Genomic DNA, 26,027 nt, shown 5'->3' with positions numbered 1-26,027 from the left:
GTAGGTTTCCAACAGCTCCCTAATGCAACAGCACTTGCTTCTCTCTTCCTGTATAATAAGATATTTATTTCACAGGGAACACAGCAATACATGTTTGGGTAGAGTTTTGTCAGTAGAGACTGTTGCCTTCTCACAGGTTGTACCATTGGAGAGGCTTTCTCAGGATTCTCCCTGATCCTCCCTTTGAAATCCCTTGAAATTCCTGGGTAAGAAACCTGCAAGAGGATGAGAAACTCTCGTCTCTGGGGCTCTCAGAGGTTTCACGTTTTCATGCTGCTCACATTTAGCATTTAGTAATTTGGTAAACACTTTTGGCTCAATAGTCTTAATGGATAAGATAGTGTTTGATGATGCTTATCTCAAGTAAGCAGTGCTTAAATAAGCAAATGTCTACTAGTGTTTCTCTAAAGATTTCAGATTAGTCATTTGCACTGAAACCTTACATCCTTGATAGAATCAATAAAAGTTATTAATTTGTAAAAATAATATTAATTTGCAATCACTAAAAGCAAATGAATACATTGCCCCAGTTAGCCAACAGTAAACAGTGTTCACAAACACACAGGTAATATTCCTGAGAAAGGGAAAAGAACAAATCAAATACAGTAAAATATTTAAAGATATTATTAGAAAAAAAATCCTGAAATGAAGGAAGACATGACTCTGGAGACTAGGTCCCAGGAAAACAGTATATGAGATGTCTTAATAAAGTTATAAAGAAATAGCAGAGAGGCTGGGAAGATGGCAGAGTAAGAGGACCCAAAGCTCACCTCATCCCATGAAAATAACTAGGTAACACTCACATCAGCATAAATAATCCAGAAAATGACTTTATGAAGACTGGCATAACAAATTCCACAACCAAAGGTAGAGAAGAGGCCATCTCAAAGAGCTAGGAAAGGCAGAGATAAATGGGGAGGGGGGTAGCTAAATGAACCATGGCTGTTCATTGGGAAGAGGGAACCTCAGCCATAAAAGAGGGGAAAACAGACTATCACAACAGAGAGCCAACACAGGGAAGATGAATCCTCATACCAATTGGCTTTGAAAGCAAGAGGGGTAGAATTTCTTGAGTTCTTACAATAGTGGGGTTTAAAGACTAGAATTTCTCCATGAAAAAAAAAAAAAAGTACTTGGGTCACTCCGTCAGTTAATGTCCGCCTTTGGCTCAAGTCATGATCCCAGGGTTCTGGAATCAAGTCCCACATTGAGCTCCTTGCTCAGCAGGGAGCCGTTTCTCCCTAAGCCTGTTGTTCTCCTGCTTGAGCTCTCTGTCTCTCTCTCTCTCTGACAAATAAATAAATAAGTAAAATATCTTTTAAAAACCTAGAATTTTAAAAATCAGCAGATTTGGTTCTGGGACAGCCCGCGTGAAGTGTTGGTGATAGGAAGCTGAGTCTTTACCCTTAAAGTGATAGCAGGACGGCTTGTGGAGATACAGTGTAAGAAGTGATTCAAAAAACACCTGGGATATACAGGAGGGAGTTATTTACTAATCTTAGAGCATGCCCCAGAGGGACAGGGTTCAGTAGGGACTTCACTAGAAAAAAAAAGGAGCTGGAAGGCACCATTCCCCCTTAATCTCCCAGCATAAACAGGGCCACCTGTGAGAACCAGCAGGGTGCCAATATTCACTGCTTAACTTGCTTACCCCACCGAACCCCCAGGGCTTAAGCAGATCTGCCCTTACAAGTCATATTTGCCCCAGTCCTGAGACTTCAGACCCCTTTCCCAGAAGATTAGCATGAACTGTGACAACACCATTTTCTAATACACGTTATGCAGAGCCTCAGTCCCAATAATGCTGACAGTAGTCTGAAACCATCTTGTTAAAATTGTATGCCCTGTCCACATGCATTTTGTGGGTCTACACAGGCTGGCCCTGTCCTGGCAACAGCAGCAGAAGAAGGTCTCATTACACAGGCAGACCAGTGCTCACACTGAAAACTACATGTCCCACCTTGGCTGAGAACAAACCACTGCCCACAACAGACAAAGAGAGCCTCTACAGAATACTGCACTGAAGGAAAAAGTGGCCAGGACACAACAGCAGGACACACAAAACACAGAAGATACCCCCGGAAGCACTAGGTTCTGGAAAAAGGGGACACTGTACTGCAGGACACTTGAGGACCTATTCATCATAAGGCCATTACTTTCAAGAGCAGAAGATGTAGCAGACTTTACTAACACAAAAAGACAGAGAGAAGTAGACAAAATGAGAAGACAGAGGAATATGCCCCAAAGGAAAGAACAAGACAGTTATAACAGTATGGAAGCAAAATGGAAATAATACGTTGGATAGAGAATTTAAAGTAATCATCATAAAGATACTCACTGGACTTGAGAATAGAGCAGAGGACATCAGTGACACCCTCAACAAAAAGATAAAAAAAAATAGAGATAAAAAAACAATAAAGTAAATTAAAAATCCACTAGATGGAATAAATAACAGGCTACAGGAAGCTGAGGAACAAATTAACAACCTGGAATACAGAGTTATGGAAAGGAATGGAGCTGAACAGGTGAGAGGAAAAATATGCCAAATGAGATAGATTTAGGGAACTCAATGATTCCATCAAGAGTAATAGCATTTGCATTATAAGGATCCCAGAAGAAGAGAGAGAAAGGGGAACAGAAAATTTATTTGAAGAAATAATAGCTGAAAACTTTCCTGATCTGGTGAAGGAATCCAGATCCAGTAGGTACAGAGATCACACAACAAAATCAGCCAAAGGAAGTCCACACTAAAATGCATAGTAATCAAAATGGCAAAAAGTAGTGATAAAGAGAGAATTTTAAAAGCAATAAGAGAAAAGAAGACATTTACATACAGGAGAAACCCCATAAGGCTATTATCATATTTTTCAACAGAAATTTTATATGCCAGAAGGGAGTTGCATGCTATGTTCAAAGTGCTAAATGGGAATAATCTGTAGCCGTGAATAGTCTATCCAGCAAGGGTATCATTCAGAATAGGAGAAATAGTTTCTCAGACAAAAGAAAGTTAAAGGCATTAACAGAGTTCATGACAGCTAAATTAGCCTTACCAGAAATGTTAAAGGGGACTCTGAGTGGAAAGGAAAAATCATAAATAAAAATAAGTGAGAAATACAAAGTCATTGATAATAAATATATCTGTAAAAACGAGTCAAGGCATTCACAAGATAAAAACATAGAGAATATGAAACCATATACCTAAAACCTAAGGGATAGAAGAATAAAGAATGGGTTCAAACTTAAGTCACCCAACTTCTATTATTGCGGAAGATGTTATATACAAACCTAATGGTAATCACAAATCAAAAACCAGTAATAGACATGCAACAAATAAAGAGAAATACATCTAAGTATATCACTAAAGAAAGCCAGCAAAAGGTCAGAGAAGAACTACAAAAACAACTACAAAATAAGTAACAAAAGGGCAATAATACACACATAAAAATAATTACTTTGAACATAAATGGACCAAATGCTCCAATCAAAAGACAACAGTGACAGAATAGATAAAAACTGAAGTCCTGTATATATGCTGCCTACAAGAGACACACTTCAGACCTAAAGACAAAAACAGATTTAAAGTGGAGAGACATTCATCATGCAAATGGATGTCAAAAAAAGGTGGATTAGCAATGCTTAAATTGAACAAATAGATTTTTTTTTAAAGACACTATCAAGAGCTAACAAGGACACTATGTAATAATAAAAGGAATAACCCAACAAGAAGATATGACAACTATAAATATTTATGCACCCAACATGGGAAAACCCAAATACATAAAACATTTAGTAGAAAACATAAAGGAACTAAGGAATAGTAAACAATAATTGTAGGGGACTGTAGCACTCCACTTACATCAATGGACAGATCATCCAAACAAAAAACCAACAAGGAAACAATGGATTTGAATGACACACTGAACCAAACAGATTTAGTAGATATATTCAGAACTTCCCATCCTAACATACCAGAATGCACATTCCTCCCCAGTGTAGATGGAACATTCTCCAGAATGGATCACATATTAGGCTACAAAACATGTCTCAACAAATTAAAAAAAAAAAAAAATCAAAGTTATACTGTATATCTTTTCTGACCACAGTGCTATGAAACTAGAAATTGACCACAAGATAAAATCAGGAAAGACACAAATACGTGGAGGTTAAATAACATGCTACTAAAGATAGAATGGGTCAAACCAAGAAAGAAAAAGAATCAAAACTACATGGAAAGAAATTACAATGAAAGCAAAATTGTCCCAAATCTTTGGGAGGCAGCAGAAGTAGTTCTAAGAGGGAATCTTGTAGTAATACATGCTTACATCAAGAAGCATGAAAAACTTCAAATAAACCACTAATTTTATACTTAAGTAGCTAAAAAAAAAAAAAAAAAAGAACAAAGAACAAAGAAAACCAAAAGGTTAGAACAGAAATAAATGAAATAGAAAAAAAAAAAAAAAAAAGACTCAAATAACCTACCTAAAGTGAAACAGGGAAGAATAGAAAATTTGAAAAGAAAATTACCAACAATGAAATTGAATCGGTAATCAAAAAACTTCCAACATACAAAAGTCCAGGATCAAATGGTTTCACAGATGAATTCTACCTAATATTTAAAGAAGAGTAAATATTTATTCTTCTCAAACTTAAAAAAAAAAAAAGAAAAAGATGGAAAACTTCCCAATTTATTCTGAGAACAGCATTATGCTAATATCAAAACTAGATAAAGACACTACAAAAGAGAGAGATAGAGAGAAATGTTTTTCACGGAACTAGAAAGAAAGAGTCTTGAAATTTGTATGGAAGCATAAAAGAGCCTAAATAGCAAAAGCAGTCTTGGGGGTGGTGCGGCGGCGGCGGGGGGGGGGAGGGGGGGTGGGGAGAGAACAGAATAGAAAGTCCAGAAACAAACCCACGGTTATATGGTCAATTAATCTTTAACAGAGGAGATGAGAATATGCAATCAGAGAAAGTCTTTTCAACAAATGCTTTTGGAAAACTGGACAGCTACATGCAAAAGAATGAACCTGGGCTATTTTATTACACCATACACAAAAATAAACTCAAAATTGACTGAGGGCTTACTTATAAGACCTGAAACCAAAAAAATCCTTGAAGAGAGCACAGGCAGCTATGTCTTTGAATCAGATGTAGCAACTTTTTTCTACATGCGTCTTCTGAGGCAAAGGAAACAAAAACAAAATTTAAACATCAACATGAAAAGCTTCTGCACAGCAAAGGAAACAACCAAGAAAACTAAAAGGCAACCTACTTAATGGGAAAATATATTTGCAAATGACACATCTGATAAAGGGTTATTATTCAAAATATATTGAGAACTTAACATCAAAAAAACCCAAATAATCCAATTAAATGAACAGATTACATGAACAGATATTTCGCCAAAGAAGACATCCAGATGGCCAACAGACACATGAAAAGATGCTCAACACTGCTCATCATCAGGGAAATGCAAATCAAAGTCACAATGAGATATCACCTGACAGCTGTGGAATGGTTAAAATAAAAAACTCAAGCTGTGCCTGTGTGGCTCAGTCAGTTAAGCATCTGCCTTTGGCTCAAGTCATGATCCCAAAGTCCTTAGATCAAGTCCCACATTGTGCTCCTTGCCCAGCAGGAAACCTGCTTCTCCCTCTGCCTGCCACTCCTCCTACTTGTGCTCTTTCCTTTCTCTCTCTCTGACAAATGAATGAATGAATGAATAGAATAGAATAGAATAGAATAGAATAGAATAGAATAGAATCCCAAGCAAGAACAAGTGCTGAGGAGAATTTGGAGTAAAAGGAAAGCTCTCTCACTATTGGTTCGAATGCAAACTGGTGCAGCCACTGTGGAAGACAGTATGGAAGTTCTTCAAAAAATTAAAAATAGAACTATCCTGCAATCCAGTAATCACACTATGAGGTATTTACCACAAAATATACAAAATACTAATTTGAAGGGATAGATGCACCCCTATGTTTGTTGCAGCATTATTTATAATAGTTGAACCATAAAATAGCCTAAGTGTCCATTGATAGGTGGTGAATGGATAAAGAAGATGTGTTATATATAATATGGAATATTATTCAGCCATGAAAAAGTCTAAACTCTTTCTGCTTTCAACAACATGGATGGATTGAAAGAGCGTAATGGTAAGTGAAATAATCCAGTCAGAGAAAGACTAATAGCATATCATTTCATTCATATGTGGAGTTTAAGAAATGAATCAAAGAACAAAGGAAAAAAAAAGGAGGGACATAACAAGAAACAGACTCTTAACTATAGAAAACAAACTGACAGTTACCAGAGGAGAGTTGGGTGAGGAGATGGATGAAAGGATTAAGAGTATACTTATCTTGATGACACTGAGTAATATATGGAACTATTAAATCACAATATTATACACCTGAAACTAATAGAATACTGTATGTTAACTACATGGGATTAAAATTTAAAAAAATTTTTTTTAAATTATAATGATAAAGAAAGAAAAAATTAAAACAACAAAAGCTTGCACAAGAATATCTTTCTGTTCTGTTAATATGTGACCAGAGGTAGATATTCTGCATAGAAAACCCAAAAGACAGAATCCATAGAAATTATTATTCAAATTAATAAGATTTTAAAGGTAGTTGGATATAAGATCCATATTAAATTTCATTTCTGTATGCCAGAAAAACAGAGTTATAAAATGTAATTTAAGTAGAAATATAATTTAAATATATCATTGTCCATAACAACAGAATATATACCCAACAACAATTAAATTTAACACAAGACATGCCAAGACTGTATGGAAGAAATTTAATGTCTTATTGAAGGATATTCAAATTGAAATAAGTAAATCTTTATGAGGGCTAAAATTTTGTTTTGTTAAGTGCTCTACCTCCACGTAGCCACAATGAACTATAAATAAATGAAGATACATTAATTTATTAATATACTCAAAAAAAATACCCAAAGTGTGGGGGGCCTGGGTGGCTCAGTGGGTTAAAGCCTCTGCCTTAGGCTCAGGTCATGATCCCAGGGTCCTGGGAACAAGCCCAGCATCAGGCTCTCTGCTTAGCAGGGAGCCTGCTTTCTCCTCTCTCTCTGCCTGTCTCTCTGCCTACTTGTGAACTCTCTGTCAAATAAATGAATAAAATCTTTTAAAAAAAATACCCAAAGTGTTTATTAAAGAACTTTTTTTTTTTTTAAGTTTTATTATTTGAGAGAGAGGGAGGTAGGGAAAGAGAGAGAGCACAAGTTAAGGGAAAGGCAGAAGGAGTGGGAGAAGCAAACTCCCCATTGAATAGGGAGCCCAACACAGGACTTGATCCCAGGACCCTGTGGTCACGACCTGAGCTGAAGGCATACACTAACTAATTGAGCCATATAGGCACCTCAGGGAACTTCTCAATCTTTACAATTTATATAGAAACACAAAGACCCACCCTAGCCTTGGTATGCTTGGAGAATACTAAGTTTGAGGATTTTTCTATTAGTAATCAATGCAATTGTATTATTTTTCCATCTCTTGTTTTCCAGTTTTATTGAAGTATTATTAACAAATAACATTGTTGTGTGTTTAAGGTATATAACATGTTGATTTGATACATGTAAATTTTGCAAAATGACTACCACAATAGGATTAATTAACTCTGTCACTTTACATTATTAGGTTTTTTGTGGTAAGGTTATTACAGATTTACTCTCAGTAACCTTCAAGTATATAAAACAGTAGGGTAACTATAGTGACTATGTTGTATATTAGACCCCTAGAACATATTATTCCTATAACTGGAAGATTTTAACTTTTGACCAATATCTTCCCACTCCCCCCATCCTCCCCATCCCTGACCCTGGATACCGCAATTCTACTCTCTGTTTCTATAGTTTGGCATTTTTATAGCTTCCTTATAAATGAGATTATAAAGTATTTTTCTTCTGTGTCTGACATATTTCACTCAGATAATGCCCTCGAGGCCCATCCATGACATTTGTTGCAAATGGCAAAATCTCCTTCTTTCTCAGGGCTGGAAAATATTCAGTTTTACATATATATGTGTGTAAACATATGTGTATGTGTGTGTGTCTGTGTGTATGTAAGTGTATATATATATATAATTGTTATATTGTTTTATAATTGTTATATATAACAAAACAAAACCTTACATATATACATTATATATAAATATATATTTATATATGCATACATTATATATAAATATATATTTATAATCTAAATATATATTTTATAAAGTATACTTATTTAAATAAATATATTTATTTTAATATATATAAATATGTTATATATTTATATATAAATATAAATATATAAATAAAATAAATATAAATAAATATATATATAAATAAATTTATTTAAATAAATATACTTTATAAAATATATATTTAGATTATAAATATATATTTATATATAATGTATGTGTGTAAGTTTTTGTTTTTGTTTTATTTCACGTCTTTTATCCATTTATCTCTATGTGAACACTTAGGCTGTTTCCATACCTTGGCTGTCCTAAATAATGCTGCAATGAACATGGGATACAGATATCTCTTTGAGAAACCTTTAGATATATACCCAGAAGTGAGATTGCTAGATTATATGTTGTTCTATTTTTAATTTTTTCAGAATCCTCCATACTGTTTTCCATAGTGGCTTCACCAGTTTATATTCCCACCAAAAGTGCGTAACTGTTCTCTTTCTTCCACATCCTCTTCTGTAATTGTTATTTCTTGTCATGTTGATATTAACTCTTCTAAGAAGTATAGAGTGATATCTTATTATCATTTTGAGTTGCATTTCCCTGATATTATGGATGTTGAACATCTTTTCATGTATTTGTAGACTATTTGTATGTCTTCTTTGGAAAAATTCTATTTTGATTCTCAGCCTGTTTTCAGTCAGATTTATTCCTTGTTGAGTTTCTTATATACCTTGCATATAAATCTGTTATCAGATATACGGTTTGCACCTATTTTCTTCTATTCCATTTGTTGTCTTTACCTTTTATTAATTATTTCTTTTGCTATGCAGAAGTTTTTTAGTCTGATATAGTCCCACTTGTTTAATTTTGCTTTTGTTGCTTGTGCTTTCGGTATCACATCCAAAATAAATTTTTGCCAAGGCCAATGTTAAGGAATTTTTCTCCTACGTTTTCTTCCAGGGGTTTTATATTCTAAGGGATGGACATTGAAGTCTTTTAACCATTTTGAGTTAATTTTTGTGAATAATATAAGGAATCAGTTTTATTATTTTGCATGTTATTTTTCAGTTTTCCAGTTTATTGAAGAGATTATGTCCCTTATTGAATATATGTAACTTCTTGGTCAAATAGTAGTTGACCATATATGTGTATGTTTATTTCTGGGCTCTCATTCTGTTCCATTTGTCTACCTATTTTAATGCCATTACTATATTGTTTTGATTACTATAGATTTGTAATATAGTTTGAAATCAGAAATTGTGAAGCCTCCACTTTTGTTCTTCCTCAAGAGTGCTTTGGCTATTTAAGGGTCTGATGGCAGTGCATAGATCTTGCCCCAAGGGCCAGCTTGAGGGGTGGCCTTAGAGTGAGGTTCAGTTTCTGGTATGGTCTCGGGGCAATGTTCATAGTATCACTGAGGTTTAGGTTTTTCACTAGGACCATGCTCTCCAGCAACTCCCTGGGGATTCCAAGTGGCCTGGTTTCTTCCTGTGCTCCTAACTGGCATGGCCAGGTGTCCCAAATCCATGTGCCTTCAGAACTAGGGTTTGGGCCCTGTCTGTGCCACAGCCAGGGCTAGGGTTGAGGCTATGGACAGGGAATCCACAGTCCAGGGGCCTATCTGATGGCACCACGCAGATCTCCCAGGGGGGTGGTTGAGGATGAGCATTAGGGTAAGGCTTAGGGTTCATGTTTGGATTCAGCAATTAGACATATGATGGGTCTGAAGATCAGGTTTTACCTAGAACCATGCTATCCAATGGGATCCCAGTGGTTGCACCTGGCATGGTTTCCTCCTGTATTCTTGGCTGATTTGTCAAGGATGAGTCTATGTCCCAAATCCCATCTTTGCTGAGACTTGGCATTTAGGCCCAGGGAGGGACAAAAACCAAAGCCATGCCTATGCTTAGGGTGAGGATCCAGTGGGCAGTATGCACCTATCATTTATATCTGGACTGATCTTTGTTTTTTTTTTCTCCTTCCTGCTAAATCTGGTCTTAGCTTGATTCTTTCCTTTTCTTTCTTTCTTTCTTTCTTTCTTTCTTTCTTTCTTTCTTTCTTTCTTTCTTTCTTTCTTTCTTTCTTTCATTTTTTAGTTCCTTGATATGTAAAAGTAAGTTTTTTTATTTGACATCTTTGTTTTTGCTTAAAGCTGGTATTGGTCACTATAAAGTTCCCTCTTAGAATCGGGTTTGCTACATCCTATAGGTTTTGGTACCTTATGTTTTCATTTTTATTTGTTCCAAGAATTGCTTTTATTTCTCTTTGGTCTCTTCTTTGACCTACTGGATGTTCACAAGTGTGGGGTTAAGTTTCCACATATTTATAAATTTTTCCTTTTTTTTTTTTCCTGTTGCTAATTTTTAGGTTCATACCATTGTGGTTAGAAAAAGAATTGGTATGACTTTAATCTTCTTGAATTTGTTAAGACTTGTTTTGTGACCTAACACGTGATCTATCCTGGAAAATGTTCCCTGTGCACTTCAGAAAAATATGTATGTTTGCTGCTGTTGGATGGAATGTTTTGAATATGTCTGTTAGGTCCATTTGGTCATTGATATAGTTCAAGTCCAACATTTCCTTATGGATTCTCCATCTGAATCACCTCCCCATTGTTGCAGGTGGGGTATTGAGTTTGTACTATCGTCTGTTTCTCTCCTCAGATTTTTTGGTAATTGTTCAGTGTATTTAGATGCTCCAATGTTGGGTGCACTTACATTTATAATTATTATATCCTCTTGATGAATCGACTCCTTTGACATTACCTACTGACCTTTGTCTCTCATTACTGTTTTTGACTTGAAATCTTTTTGTTTGATATAAATATATCTAATCTTGTTATCTTCTGGTTTTCACTTGCATGGAATTTCTCTTTCTATCCCCTCACTTCGAGCTTATGTATGTCTTGAAAGCTGAATATCCTATAGGTAGCATAAAGTTAGATCTCCTTTTTTAATCTATTCAGCCACTATACGTCTTTAATTGGAGAAGTTATTCTATTTACATTTAAAGTAATTGTTGATAAGTAGGTATTTACTAATGCCATCTTATTCATTGTTTTCTGGCTATTTTATAATCCTCTTATTCCTTTCTTTCTCGCTTGCTGTCTTCCTTTGTAAGTTGATAACATTCCATTGTAGTATTCTTTTATCCACTTCTCTTTATCTTTTGCATATCTATAGTAGACTTTATTTCCATAGGACAGTAGCTTTTTGCCTCACAGTTACCATAAGGATTAAATAAAATATCTTACAGCTGTGACAGTCTATTTTATATTAACTTCTATTGCATTAAAAATGTTATTTTTATTCTTTCTCTTTTATTTTATTTTTTATATTTCTGATATCAGAATTTACCTTTGATTTTTTGTGCCCATTAACAAATTATTGTAACTATAATTATTTTTAATACTTTTTTCCTTTAACTTTTATACTAAAATGGTTAACACTCCATCATATAATATTTTTAAAATATTCTGAATTTGATTAATACTTACCTTTATCAGTGTGTTGTATATTTCCATGTTTTTATGTTACTGAAAACTTCTTTTTGTTTCATCTGAAATCCTTTCGGCATTTCTTTTAAAGCAAGTCTAGTGGTGATGAACTCCCTCAGCTTTTGTTTGTTTGGGAAAGTCTTCAGCTTGCCTTTATTTCTGTAGGACAACTTGCAAGGTAAAGTATTTCTTTTTTAATTTTTTATTTTTTATAAACATATATTTTTATCCCCAGGGGTACAGATCTGTGAATCACCAGGTTTACACACTTCACAGCACTCACCAAAGCACATACCCTCCCCAATGTCCATAATCCCACCCCCTTCTCCCAAATCCCCTCCCCCCAGCAACCCTCAGTTTGTTTTGTGAGATTAAGAGTCACTTATGGTTTGTCTCCCTCCCAATCCCATCTTGTTTTATTGATTCTTCCCCTACCCAGTTAAGCCCCCATGTTGCATCACCACTTCCTCATATCAGGGAGATCATATGATAGTTGTCTTTCTCTGCTTGGCTTATTTCACTAAGCATGATATGCTCTAGTTCCATCCATGTTGTTGCAAATGGCAAGATTTCATTTCTTTTGATGGCTGCATAGTATTCCATTGTGTATATATACCACATCTTCTTGATCCATTCATCTGTTGATGGACATCTAGGCTCTTTCCATAGTTTGGCTATTGTGGACATTGCTGCTATAAACATTCGGGTGCACGTGCCCCTTTGGATCACTACGTTTGTATCTTTAGGGTAAATACCCAGTAGTGCAATTGCTGGGTCATAGGGCAGTTCTATTTTCAACATTTTGAGGAACCTCCAGGCTGTTTTCCAGAGTGGCTGCACCAGCTTGCATTCCCACCAACAGTGTAGGAGGGTTCCCCTTTCTCCGCATCCTTGCCAGCATCTGTCATTTCCTGACTTGTTGATTTTAGCCATTCTGACTGGTGTGAGGTGATATCTCATTGTGGTTTTGATTTGTATTTTCCTGATGCCAAGTGATATGGAGTACTTTTTCATGTGTCCTTTGGCGATCTGGATGTCTTCTTTGCAGAAATGTCTGTTCATGTCCTCTGCCCATTTCTTGATTGGATTATTTGTTGTTTGGGTGTTGAGTTTGCTAAGTTCTTTATAGATTCTGGACACTAGTCCTTTATCTGATATGTCGTTTGCAAATATCTTCTCCCATTCTGTCAGTTGTCTTTTGATTTTGTTAACTGTTTCCTTTGCTGTGCAAAAGCTTTTGATCTTGATGAAATCCCAATAGTTCATTTTTGCCCTTGTTTCCCTTGCCTTTGGCGTTGTTCATAAGAAGATGTTGCTGCGGCTGAGGTCGAAGAGGTTGCTGCCTGTGTTCTCCTCAAGGATTTTGATGGATTCCTTTCTCACATTGAGGTCCTTCATCCATTTTGAGTCTATTTTTGTGTGTGGTGTAAGGAAATGGTCCAATTTCATTTTTCTGCATGTGGCTGTCCAATTTTACCAGCACCATTTATTGAAGAGGCTGTCTTTTTTCCATTGGACATTCTTTCCTGCTTTGTCAAAGATTAGTTGACCATAGAGTTGAGGGTCTATTTCTGGGCTCTCTATTCTGTTCCATTGATCTATGTGTCTGTTTTTGTGCCAGTACCATGCTGTCTTGATGATGACAGCTTTGTAATAGAGCTTGAAGTCCGGAATTGTGATGCCACCAATGTTGGCTTTCTTTTTGAATATCCCTTTGGCTATTCGAGGTTTTTTCTGGTTCCATATAAATTTTAGAATTATTTGTTCCATTTCTTTGAAAAAGATGGATGGTACTTTGATAGGAATTGCAATAAATGTGTAGATTGCTTTAGGTAGCATAGACATTTTCACAATATTTATTCTTCCAATCCAGGAGCATGGAACATTTTTCCATTTCTTTGTGTCTTCCTCAATTTCTTTCATGAGTACTTTATAGTTTTCCGAGTATAGATTCTGTGACTCTTTGGATAGGTTTATTCCTAGGTATCTTATGGTTTTGGGTCCTTAATTTCTCTTTCTTCTGTCTTGCTGTTGGTGTAGAGAAATGCAACTGATTTCTGTGCATTGATTTTATATCATGACACTTTACTGAATTCCTGTACAAGTTCTAGCAGTTTTGGAGTGGAGTCTTTTGGGTTTTCACATATAGTATCATATCATCTGCGAAGAGTGATAATTTGACTTCTTCTTTGCCGATTTGGATGCCTTTAATTTCCTTTTGTTGTCTGATTGCTGAGGCTAGGACCTCTAGTACTATGTTGAATAGCAGTGGTGATAATGGACATCCCTGCCGTGTTCCTGACCTTAGCGGAAAAGCTTTCAGTTTTTCTCCATTCAGAATGATATTTGCTCTGATCTTTATGATTTCTCTTCTCATGCTAGGCTTAGGGTTTCTTTCCTGTTCTTTCTCCAGTTCCTTTAGGTGTAGGGTTAGGTTGTGTACCTGAGACCTTTCTTGTTTCTTGAGAAAGGCTTGTACCGATATTTATTTTCCTCTCAGGACTGCCTTTGTTGTGTCCCACAGATTTTGAACCGTTGTATTTTCATTATCATTTGTTTCCATGATTTTTTTCAATTCTTCTTTAATTTCCCGGTTGACCCATTCATTCTTTAGAAGGATGCTGTTTAGTCTCCATGTATTTGGGTTCTTTCCAAACTTCCTTTTGTGGTTGAGTTCTAGCTTGAGAGCATTGTGGTCTGAAAATATGCAGTGAATGATCCCAATCTTTTGATACCAGTTGAGTCCTGATTTAGGACCGAGGATGTGATCTATTCTGGAGAATGTTCCATGTGCACTAGAGAAGAATGTGTATTCTGTTGCTTTGGGATGAAATGTTCTGAATATATCTGTGATGTCCATCTGGTCCAGTGTGTTGTTTAATGCCTTTATTTCCTTGCTGATCTTTTACTTGGATGATCTGTCCATTTCAGTGAGGGGAGTGTTAAAGTCCCCTACTATTATTGTATTATTGTTGATGTTTTTCTTTGATTTTGTTATTAATTGGTTTATATAGTTGGCTGCTCCCACGTTGGGGGCATAGATATTTAAAATTGTTAAATCTTCTTGTTGGACAGACCCTTTGAGTATGATATAGTGTCCTTCCTCATCTCTTATTAGAGTCTTTGGCTTAAAATCTAATTGATCTGATATAAGGAATGCCACTCCTGCTTTCTTCTGATGTCCATTAGCATGGTAAATTCTTTTCCACCCCTTCACTTTCAATCTGGAGGTGTCTTCGGGCTTAAAACATATAAATGGGTTTTGTTTTTTTATCCATTCTGATACCCTGTGTATTTTGACAGGGGCATTTAGCCCATTAGCATTCAGGGTAACTATTGAGAGATATGAATTTAGTGCCATTGTATTGCCTGTAAGGTGACTGTTACTGTATATGGTCTCTGTTCCTTTCTGATCTACCACTTGTAGGCTCTCTCTTTGCTTAGAGGACCCCTTTCAATATTTCCTGTAGAGCTGGTTTGGTGTTTGCAAATTCTTTCAGTTTTTGTTTGTCCTGGAAGCTTTTAATCTCTCCTTCTATTTTCAATGATACCCTAGCTGGATATAATATTCTTGGCTGCATGTTTTTCTCATTTAGTGCTCTGAAAATATCATGCCAGCTCTTTCTGGCCTGCCAGGTCTCTGTGGATAAGTCAGCTGCCAATCTAATATTTTTACCATTGTATGTTACAGACTTCTTTTCCCGGGCTGCTTTCAGGATTTTCTCTTTGTCACTGAGACTTGTAAATTTTACTATTAGGTGACGGGGTGTGGGCCTATTCTTATTGATTTTGAGGGGCGTTCTCTGAACCTCCTGAATTTTGATGCTCGTTCCCTTTGCCATATTGGGGAAATTCTCCCCAATAATTCTCTCCAGTATACCTTCTGCTCCCCTCTCTCTTTCTTCTTCTTCTGGAATCCCAATTATTCTAATGTTGTTTCGTCTTATGGTGTCACTTATCTCTCGAATTCTCCCCTCGTGGTCCAGTAGCTGTTTGTCCCTCATTTGCTCGGCTTCTTTATTCTCTGTCATTTGGTCTTCTATATCACTAATTCTTTTTTCTGCCTCATTTATCCTAGCAGTGAGAGCCTCCATTTTTGATTGCACCTAATTAATAGCTTTTTTTATTTCAACTTGGTTAGATTTTAGTTCTTTAATTTCTCCAGAAAGGGCTTTTATATCTCCCGAGATGGTTTCTCTAATATCTTCCATGCCTTTTTCGAGCCCGGCTAGAACCTTGAGAATTGTCATTCTGAATTCTAGATCTGACATATTACCAATGTCTGTATTGATTAGGTCCCTAGCCTTTGGTACTGCCTCTTGTTCTTTTTTTTGTGTTGAATTTTTCTGTCTTTTCATTTTTTCCAGATAAGAGTATATGAAGGAGCAAATAAAATACTAAAAGGGTGGCAACAACCCCAGGAAAATATGCTTTAACCAAATTAGAAGAGATCCCAAGTCATGAGGGGGGAGAAAGGGGATAAAAAGAGGTTTAAAAAGGAAGAAAGAAAAAAAATAAAAAAGAAAAAAAAAGAAAAGAAACAAATTAAAAAAAAGAAAACAAATAAGAAAAATATAAAAACGAAAAAATATATATATTGGATAAACTAGATAAAAAACGTTAAAAAAAAAAGGTAAAAGTTAAAAAAAAAATTTACCAGAAGGCGAGAAAAAAAAAAAATCAAAATAATGAAAAAGAAAAAAATCAAATTAACTGCAAGACTAAAAAAAAAAATCACAGGGAAATAGCCATGAGTTCCGTGCTTTCCTTTCTCCTCCTCTGGAATTCTGCTGCTTTCCTTGGTATTGAAACCGCACTCCTTTTAGGTGAACTTGGTCTTGGCTGGATTTCTTGTTGATCTTCTGGGGGAGGGGCCTGGTGTAGTGATTCTCAAGTGTCTTTTTCCCAGGCGGAATTGCACCGCCCTTATCAGGGGCCGGGGTGAGTAATCCATTCGGGTTTGCTTTCAGGAGCTTTTGTTCCCTGAGCGCTTTCCGTAGAGTTCTGGAGGACGGGAATACAAATGGCGGCCTCCAGGTCTCCAGCCCAGAGGAGCCAAGAGCCCAGGGCCCCATTCCTCAATGCGCCCTCAGAGAACAGCGCCCAGTTACTCCCGTCTGCCTGACCTCCGGCCGCTCTCCGAGCTCACTGAGCCTGCGACCGGTTCAAGGTAACACCGAGCTGTGATCTCACTGTCGGCTCTGTCTCTGTAGCCAGCTTTCCCGTTCCAATACCCGCAAGCTTGTTACACTCAGACACCCCCGATCCTTCTGTGACCCTGCGGGACCTGAGGCCACGCTGACCCCGCGCACGCTTCGCCCTGGTTTAGCCTCTGGAGCGATGTCCCTCAGTGGAACAGACTTTTAAAAGTCTGTTCTGATTTTGTGCTCCGTTGCTCCACCGCTTGCGGGGAGCCGTCCCCTCCCCCCAGAGTCTATCTTCCCGTTGCTTTGGATTCACTTCTCCCCCGGTCCTACCTTTCAGAAAGTGGTTGTTTTTCTGTTTCCAGAATTGCTGTTCTTCTTCTCTTCGATCTGCCGATGGATTTTCAGGTGTTTGCAATCTTTAGATAAGCTATCTAACTGATCTCGGGCTAGCTGAAGTAGTCTCAGCCTGCTACTTCTCCGCCATCTTGACTCCGCCCCTCAAGGTAAAGTATTTTTGGTTAACAGATTTTTTTTTTTTCCCTTCAGGACTTTGGATATATCACTCCACTCTCTCTTGGTCTGCAAGGTTTTTGCGGAGAATAATGCTGATAGCTTCTTTGGGGTTCCCTTGTATGAGAACAATTTTCTTTTCTTCTTCTGCTATAATGTTCTGTCTCTTTTATTTTAGTCAGTTATATTACAATATATTTTGGAGAAATTGTTTTAGATCAAGATGTTGGGTTACCTTTCAGCTTCATGATCCTGGGTATCCAGACCTTTCCCCACATTTGGGAAGTCTCAGTCAGCCATTATCTATCTAATTAAAATTTTTATCTGCGTCTCTTCCTTCTGCGACTCCATTAATTAAATTGTTTCTATTCATAATATTCTATAGATCATATAGATTTCTTCACTCTTTTTTTATTCTTCTTCTTTTATTCTTTTTTTGACTGAAAATTTTCAAAAGTCCTCTTCTCCTATTTAAGATTCTTTCTTCTGATTTATCAAATCTGCTGTTGATGCTTTCTATTGCATTTTTCCCCCCACCTCATTAATTGTATACTTGAGCTTCAGCATTTCTGTTTGGTTCTGTGTGTGTGTGTGTGTGTGTGTGTGATTTCTTTTTCTGTGTCAAATTTCTGATTTTTTGTGTGTCTTGTTTTCCTAATTGTATTATATTGTCTTTCTGTGTTTTATTTTTTTGTAGTTCAGTGAGTTTCCTTAAAATGGCTATTTTGAATTCTTGGTTGGGCAAATCACAGATCTCTGTGTTTGGGGTTGGTTATTGGAAAATTATCGTGATCTTTGTTGGGGTCCTGTTTCCTTATTTTTTTATATTCCTTTAAGTCTTGCATTGCTGCCTTTGCATTTGAAGTAGCAGTCACTTCCTCCAGTCTTTACATACTGACTTTGGGAGATAAATACCTTCTATCAGGACTGCTAGCGATTCTGAGTCTTTCTCACACTTTTTCCATGAGTGTGCCTGCTCCCTCTTGTGGCATAATATTTAAACTTGTATGCCTGGGGCGCCTGGGTGGCTCAGTGGTTAAGCCGCTGCCTTCGGCTCAGGTCATGATCTCAGGGTCCTGGGATCGAGTCCCGCATCGGGCTCTCTGCTCAGCAGGGAGCCTGCTTCCTCCTCTCTCTCTCTCTGTCTGCCTCTCTGCCTACTTGTGATTTCTCTCTATCAAATAAATAAATAAAACTTGTATGCCTTTTATCAATCCCAAAAAGCCATAGTGGGTGCTGACAGCCTCTCTTTTGCTTTCCCTAGTGCTTTGCTAAGAGCTCAAGCTTTTAGTTTCTCCCAGTCCTATGGATTTGGGTGAGCTTTCGGTGTGTACTCACTAGCCATCTGCTGAAGCTTGCTCTCACCACCCCAGAAAAAAGCACACTGGGAGCTAGCCACTTTTGGGGGAGCGAGTGGTACACAGAGCACTGGAAGTGCCTGTGGGCCAGTTAGGGTGGTCCATAGTTGAGATTTCCCCAGCAACTTGTTGGATGACCTCCTGATGGAGTCCATGAGACTGCTGGGAGGATCTGTGTCTCTTAATTATGTTCCGTTCCATTCTAAGCCCTGTTTGCTATTCTCTCAGTGCTCACCACCCTCCAGGCATGCAGGTCAGGACTCAGCACTCTGTGTGAGAGGAGTGAAAATGGGCCTCATTAGCAGCATCCCACACAGCTAGGGAAGCCAAGTACTCCATCACACTTTCTCACTTACCTCTGTGGGAGAAATCATAGACCAAGAACATCTCTCTTATCACTAAGCTGTGCTGCTTTGGGGTATGGGTGATATGGCTAAAGTCAAACTATTCCTCTTCATTGAATCCAGTCTCAGTTTTTTTCTTTTTCTTTTCTCTAGCAATGTGTTTTAACATCTCCATTGACTCTTGGGCTTCCACGAAGGCTCTCTCATCTGTGGGTAAATGTCTAAGTCAGTGTTCTTTAGAGACTCCCAGTAGTGACCCACAAGGCTGGAGCTGATTCATGAGCCATTTTGTGGTCCACAGCTGGGATTGAATTCTTTATGTCTATCACCCAACATACAGTAGGTGTGACTTTTCATGAGTCCCTTGGCATATTGTGCTAGCAACAGAACCAGTGACAAGTGAGGCTGTAGATGAGTCCTCATGTAAACAGAGCTGTTTTTAGGTTCATTGAGTCAGTCGCCTTAGTAAAAGTCTGTTTTCTTAAAATGGCTGTTTTCATTCTTGAATAGCATCAGGATTTCATAGTCTCCTACCTGGATATCACAGCTCCCACAAAAGTGCAAATATGGATGGATGCCAAATTAGTGTTACTGAGGAGGAATAAGTTCAAAGGACATCTTATTTGGCCATCTTGTTGATGTCACTCTCCTTTAATTTTTCATTTCTGAGTAACGGGTTACCACAAATTTAATGGCTTAAACCAGAGCATTCAAAATTCAGCAGTTTCTGTGAGTAAAAAGCATGGGTTTGGCTTAGCTTGGCCCTCTGTTTAAGCTCTCATAAGACTGCAGTTGGGGCATTGGCTGAACTTCATTCTCATCTGGAAGCTTGACTAAGGAAGACTCTATTTCTATACCATTATGTTGTTCACAGAGTTTATTATTTGTAGCTGTAGAGCTAATTGTAGTTCACTTCTTCAAGACCAGAAGGAGAATCGCTTTTCATGAAAGTCCCAGTCCTCCTTTAAAGGGTTTTCACCTGACTGAACCAGGTCCAGTGATAATTTCTCTTTGGATTAGCTTGAAATCAACAGATCTCAAAATCCATTCACCTTTGCTCTATAAAGTAACCTGATCAAAGAAATGACAGGTTACATTCTATTGGTTAAAACAAAATCACAGGTTCTCACACTAAGGTGAGAGAATTGTACCAGTGTGTTATTAATATAGGGTCATTTTATGCTGCATCTCCCAGTTTTAATAACTAAGATAATGAGGTAATTATGCTGGAATTGACATGTAAAACAGATCTGTACATATATGGATATGTGAACAAAACAGATCCATACTTATATGGCATTGTGGATGACTGAGGATGACAACGAATGATGCTGTGACAGCCAATCTTGGACTTTAAGAAATTTAATTTGGAGAAGAATCAACTACATATAAAAATAAAAACAAAACTTATAGACAAAAACAATATAATACCGTTGTGGTCTCTGGATAAGAAACAGATTCTCAACAGCACGAACAGTAACAAAAGTTTGATAGATTTAATTCCTTAAAATGAAGAATTTAATTCATGAACATATGTCATAAACCAAAGAAAAAGATAAGTCTTCCATGGAAAAACTTTTTTTTTTTTTTTCTTAACGGAATATTGCTTTCTAATAACCAAGTCTTCGCCAGCTTTTGAAGGGTACTAACTTAGGATATTTTGAAAGGAGACCAAGGAGATACCTGCGTGAAGGAGTGAGAAGACATGACCATCACAAGGGGAGCAAATCTGTAGAAATAGCAATGATGTTTAAGAGAGATTCAATGATGATTCACAGACCTGTACCCCTGGGGCAAGTAATACATTATAGGTTAATAAAAAATAATTAAAATAATGAGAAATTCAAAGGAAGTTTTTGGTGCATAAGGTGTAAAAAATAAACAAGCTTATTGATAGCATGGAGTAAATAATTATTTTTAATCATTCTTTCTGGAAAAAAATGCTGGAGTACAAAAAATGTGGCTGGCTAGTCTTTAGCTTTGGGAGAACTCTGATTCTTACTAATCTTTGTACTTCCAACTTCATGAAACACAGTATTAGCTTAAAAAATTTGTATTTCATAAATATGTGCATTGTGCTAAAAGGTAGTGCTACACGTGCTCTTCCAAAAAGCTTACATTGGCTCAGGAAACACGCACATACACACACACAAATGAACAATTGGCAAAGAGCAACTTGTTCTTATAATTCCACTAGGCCCAAGTTGATTTTTTTTTTTTTTTTTTTACTTTTATGGATCAAAGAGAAGCTTCTCAATGCCTCCCCAATTTTTTCTTTTCCATTTTCCCCCAGTGAAGTGGGCATCAGGCACATTCCAGGTGGACTCTGGAGAACCTCTGTGGATTCTAGATCCCTATTATCTGGCATGAGCCAACCAAAATCTATGTCCCTTTGGTTTGGAAACAACTTATAACAGAAAATGAAAACCATTCTGGTCCAGTTCATGAACTGCATTAGGAAAGCTGCACATCAATAAAAGTGCATGGCTTAAACATACCATAGAGAGGGCAAAAATCATCCAAGGAACACAAAGCAGGAGCTAAGACTTCACACCCAAGTTGGAGCAGACTGGGTCCATGGGGGTGTGTGAGTGTCTGAGTGTGTGAATGTATGTGTGTGGGTATATGTACACTTACAGAAGGGGAGCTGATAGAAAGAACTACATTATTCTTCAGTCAAGAGCCCTAAACCTAACGGCAGATATAAATTAGGCATATACTTGGTCTGTCTGAAGAGCTTTTCATGTTTACAGATATAGGGAGGAACTTTTGCATCCTCTGAGGGTTTTTATCTCTTCTCCTCAGGCCTACACAAACAAATTATGTGTATACAGAAACATGTGATGCATCTGGAAATTAAGACCCCATGGCCTCTTCCTTCCAATTTAGGATGAGAGGCACATTGACTATGTGTTGTTCTTATGTGGGGCAATGGTCTAGAACCCACAATTCCTCCCTCTCTGGAACTGCTTCTTGTAGTGTGTCCCAAAACCTCACCAAGAACCAACTGAGTTATAATATCAGGCCCCAGAATGTGGCCCTGACAGTCCATCTGTCTTTCATACTTGATAATGGGACATTCAGCAGATCTCTGGGTTAGCAAAGATGTATGCTGAGCACAGGTATAGTGTCCATTTACTTCTGGTTGGGGAGAAGCAGATAGATTTACTAAAATGAATTGTGTGTCCGCTCTGAAATTGTCCCTCTTTATCTTTCTCAGAAAACTACAGTGGTAGCTGAAGAAATTATTCAACTCTGGATATTCCATCGACGCTGCATTCATAACTGATTTATTATGTTTTGTCTTTCTATGTTTGTTTTCTGCTTGGCTTTTAATTGAAATTTTTTGTAAAAAATAATAGACATTTAAGTATCACACATAATTCAATAATATTTCCCCAGGAAATGATGTAACTTGGCATTCATATTAGAAAAATATCTTTGTGTCTTTTGATTGCTTCAGGTTAATCATTTTTATTCCTTTGCAGTGAAATGTTAATTTGCTTAGAATTTTAAGTGTTTCTTGGAAAATGATCTCAGTATTGATGTTTCTATCAACCATCCTGAATACTGCTACAAGAGAACACCACAAAATCTCTAATAATTAAAAGGCAGTTTTCATATGGACTCAATATAATCTCCTTTTCAATCTTCTTAAGTAAAAATGGGACTTTCATTATCATCTTTTCATTAAACACACACTAATCGATTGCTTATCACTAAATAACACTGGTAAACAAGAGAGAGATATTCTATAACCCAATAATTTTATTGGTCTGAATAACATATTAGCAATTATAGGAATGAATTAATAAGAGTTGTTGAGAGGGGCATAGTGAGGATTTCCTGGTAAAATAAATGAATTCTAAGCTGAGATTCAAAGTGAATGGAATTACTGGGATGCAAGGGAAAAGAAAAGAGCACCTAGGCAGATAAATAGAGATTTACTGGCCCAAGGGAAAAGGTCTTGGTAGATTTGAGGACTTGGGGAGACTCTGATGTCCAGAGTGCAGACTTCCTTTACAAGGGGCAAAGGGCATTGCATGCAGAATGATATAGACCATATTAAATTCATGACAATAATACAAGAGTAGCAAGATGTTGGTGAAGGATTATAAGGAAAGATATGTTGGATATTTATGTTTTAGAATGATCTTTTTGATGATAGGACATAGAATTGTCAGGAGTGGGAAAGGGTTAGTTGTTAGGAGACAGATGGGAGCTGTAATAGAATCTGGCATTTGTGGGGAAAGGAATTGAGAACAATGCAGGAAATGAGGAAGGGAAAAGGAGGAGTCACAGGTAGCTTCTGTATTTCTGCCTTGCCTAGTGAGAAGGACTTGACTTTGGTGAGAGAAGAGTAGACATTGGTGTGGGGGAAGATGATAGTTCAGATCTGCACATGGTAATTTCAGGTGCCAAAATGCTGATTCCAGAATGCTGAAGAGTGAAGGTCAAGCGGAGGTGGGGGACAGATGTGTTCTCAACAGGATGTTGCCTAGAAAGGACACAAAAGAAATGATTTTGGAATAAATTGTCTAATGCACAAGTGTGCACCCTCTCCCAACTCTTTAAGGAATATCATGGAATCTTTAGTAATAACTTTTATGGTGTGGCTTTGTTTTAGTGGGAGGAAGCAGAATGTCATAAAATGATTTCTTGTGTTTGTTTTCTGGGTTGGCACAGCCTAACTGCTGGAGTTATGAAAGGATAAGATCAACATAAAAATATCAAATAAAACATAAAATACAAGGTTGATATGCTAAAATAAAGCTATAAAATAGAAATATAAAATTGTTACATAAATTTATGTATGAAAGTTTATGTTTAGCTCTGTTACTATTAAAAAACAGAATGACTATGTATCTGCTTGAGGGTGGATTATGTTTCCCTTTATTTTAGACATAAAACATATAGCGAGGCTCAAGCAATAATAGCTCATTGAGTAATGGTCTATCACAGAATAGATGTGCATGTCTGTCTCCTCTATCAATTAATATGTTTGTTTGTCTTTTTCCAGTGACCAGTAAAAGGTCCTGCACAGCCATGGATAAAATAAAATTTATAAAAATTAAGTTTAAGAACACCAGCATTTTGACCTTTTTTCACAATTTGATCTTATTGTAGTTGTATATTTTTATTCAGGTCATACATTTAACAAAATTATTTCCCTGAAATATTCTTTAATCAAAGAAAGTTGTTTTACTTTTGATAATATTTTATTACAGGTGATTATGTTGTCATGACCATATATTTTGAATTGAGTAGAAGAATGGGATACTTCACTATTCAAACATACATTCCCTGTATATTGACTGTGGTTTTATCCTGGGTGTCATTTTGGATAAAAAAAGATGCTACACCAGCAAGAACAGCATTAGGTGAGTTTCAAAAACAAAAACAAAAACAAGTCTCCCATCATTTTGTGTAATATTGATACAGAAGTATTCATAAAAATTCTTCCAGTGTAAGAGATTTAGTTCAAATGTAATTGATCTAATTTGAAGGCTACTTAAACCGTGCTTAGATTGTTTCAAGTAGTCAAGTTAGACTCTTTCCGACAATAGAGTTCCAAGTGTGCCACTTAAAATAAGCTGGGTTAGAGATTAAGAACAAATCAATTGCATCCTCCGATACTATGCTCTAAGGATGAAGTCATCATAAAAATATAGTCACATCCTGGGAATCTGCCACACTGAAAAGTCTCATTACATTAGTGTAAAGGGACACAGCTTTTCATATACTTTTGAGGACTAAAGACATAATATCGGTAAAATAGTCTTTTAGTAACAAAAGTTCTGATTGCCTATAGCAACTTTACCATCAAAAAAGAAAGTGATCATTTTTTCCAGCTACAATCTACACACTAAATCTCAAAGTCTTTTCATGAATTATCCTCTGATGCCCAAAGTCTTCCTAATAAAACACTAAATTCCAGGGGTTTTAGAATTATGTAACATTTTTATACCAATCTTTCTTTATGATAGGAGCATTACTTAACTTTCAATATTTTTATGTGTGAAAACAGATAATGGTTAAGAGTGATAAAAAGGTTGTGTTTGCTTAAATATGTTTTTCAGAAAAGAGGGCATTTTCTCAATTTCAAAGTCTTTGCAAATGTCTCATATTTTTTTTCTGTATTTGTTACTTTATTCTTTGTTTGTTCAACCAACATAGTACTTTTTGAGCAAGATAAACTAGTCTGTAATACCTCCACCAGTGTTAGTTTTGCATGCTTATAGAAAATACACAATAGAGTTGATAAAGTATTCAGCAAAGTCACAACATAAATTTAGTAACTATTTTTGAGGTTATGAACTCACAATTGGTCAGATGCCATAGTAAGCATGACTTGAAAAATCAGCTCTCAAACAATATAATATGTAGTAATGGTTGCACAATGTGAAGTTATGAACGTCCTGTCAAAGAGTCACCATGGTGGCATTAAGGAGATAGAGATACTAGAAATACATAATGCTTGAAGATAATAGATTTAGAGTCCAGAAGAGTAGAGAAAAGTCATTAACATCAGAATATTTGGTTAAGACACCAGAAAAGGCTATGCCTGAGACTGAAGGGGTACTCTAGAACCCCTCTAAATAAAGCTTAAACCAAACCATAACAAGGTCAAGGAGAACCATCAGTATATTAACTGCCATAAGAAAGCATTTAACATGGCTTAAAAAAGGATGATACATTTCATAATCTTTGTATTATATCATCCACAATATTGAGTATGCAATAAAAATTATTCAGTATTCTTAGAAGCAGGAAAATGTGACCCATGATAAAGACAAAAAATAGTCAATATAGGGTGCCTGGGTGGCTCAGTTGGTTAGGCCGCTGCCTTCAGCTCGGGTCGTGATCTCAGGGTCCTGGGATCGAGTCCCGCATCGGGCTCTCTGCTCAGCGGGGAGCCTGCTTCCCTCTCTCTCTCTGCCTGCCTCTCTTCCTACTTGTGATCT

The 26,027-nt window shown here is 36.8% G+C and overlaps 1 protein-coding gene across 2 annotated transcripts in view; it reads left to right on the top strand.

The window, feature by feature from the left end:
* The window catches only part of GABRG3 (gamma-aminobutyric acid type A receptor subunit gamma3), a 96,173-nt gene that overhangs the window by 45,095 nt on the left and 25,051 nt on the right, over window positions 1–26,027 (top strand). For both annotated transcript variants that reach the window (XM_082736023.1, XM_082736022.1), the window contains exon 2: window positions 24,291–24,443. In XM_082736023.1, coding sequence (XP_082592149.1) covers window positions 24,291–24,443 — 153 coding nt within the window. The remainder of the gene's footprint in view (window positions 1–24,290; window positions 24,444–26,027) is intronic.

The sequence above is a fragment of the Mustela nivalis genome (assembly GCF_964662115.1).
Source record: "Mustela nivalis genome assembly, chromosome: 6".
In the NCBI taxonomy this organism is placed as follows: Eukaryota; Metazoa; Chordata; class Mammalia; order Carnivora; family Mustelidae; genus Mustela; species Mustela nivalis.
The sequence above is the reverse complement of the archived record's forward strand: the minus strand, read 5'-3'. Positions and strand labels throughout refer to the sequence as shown.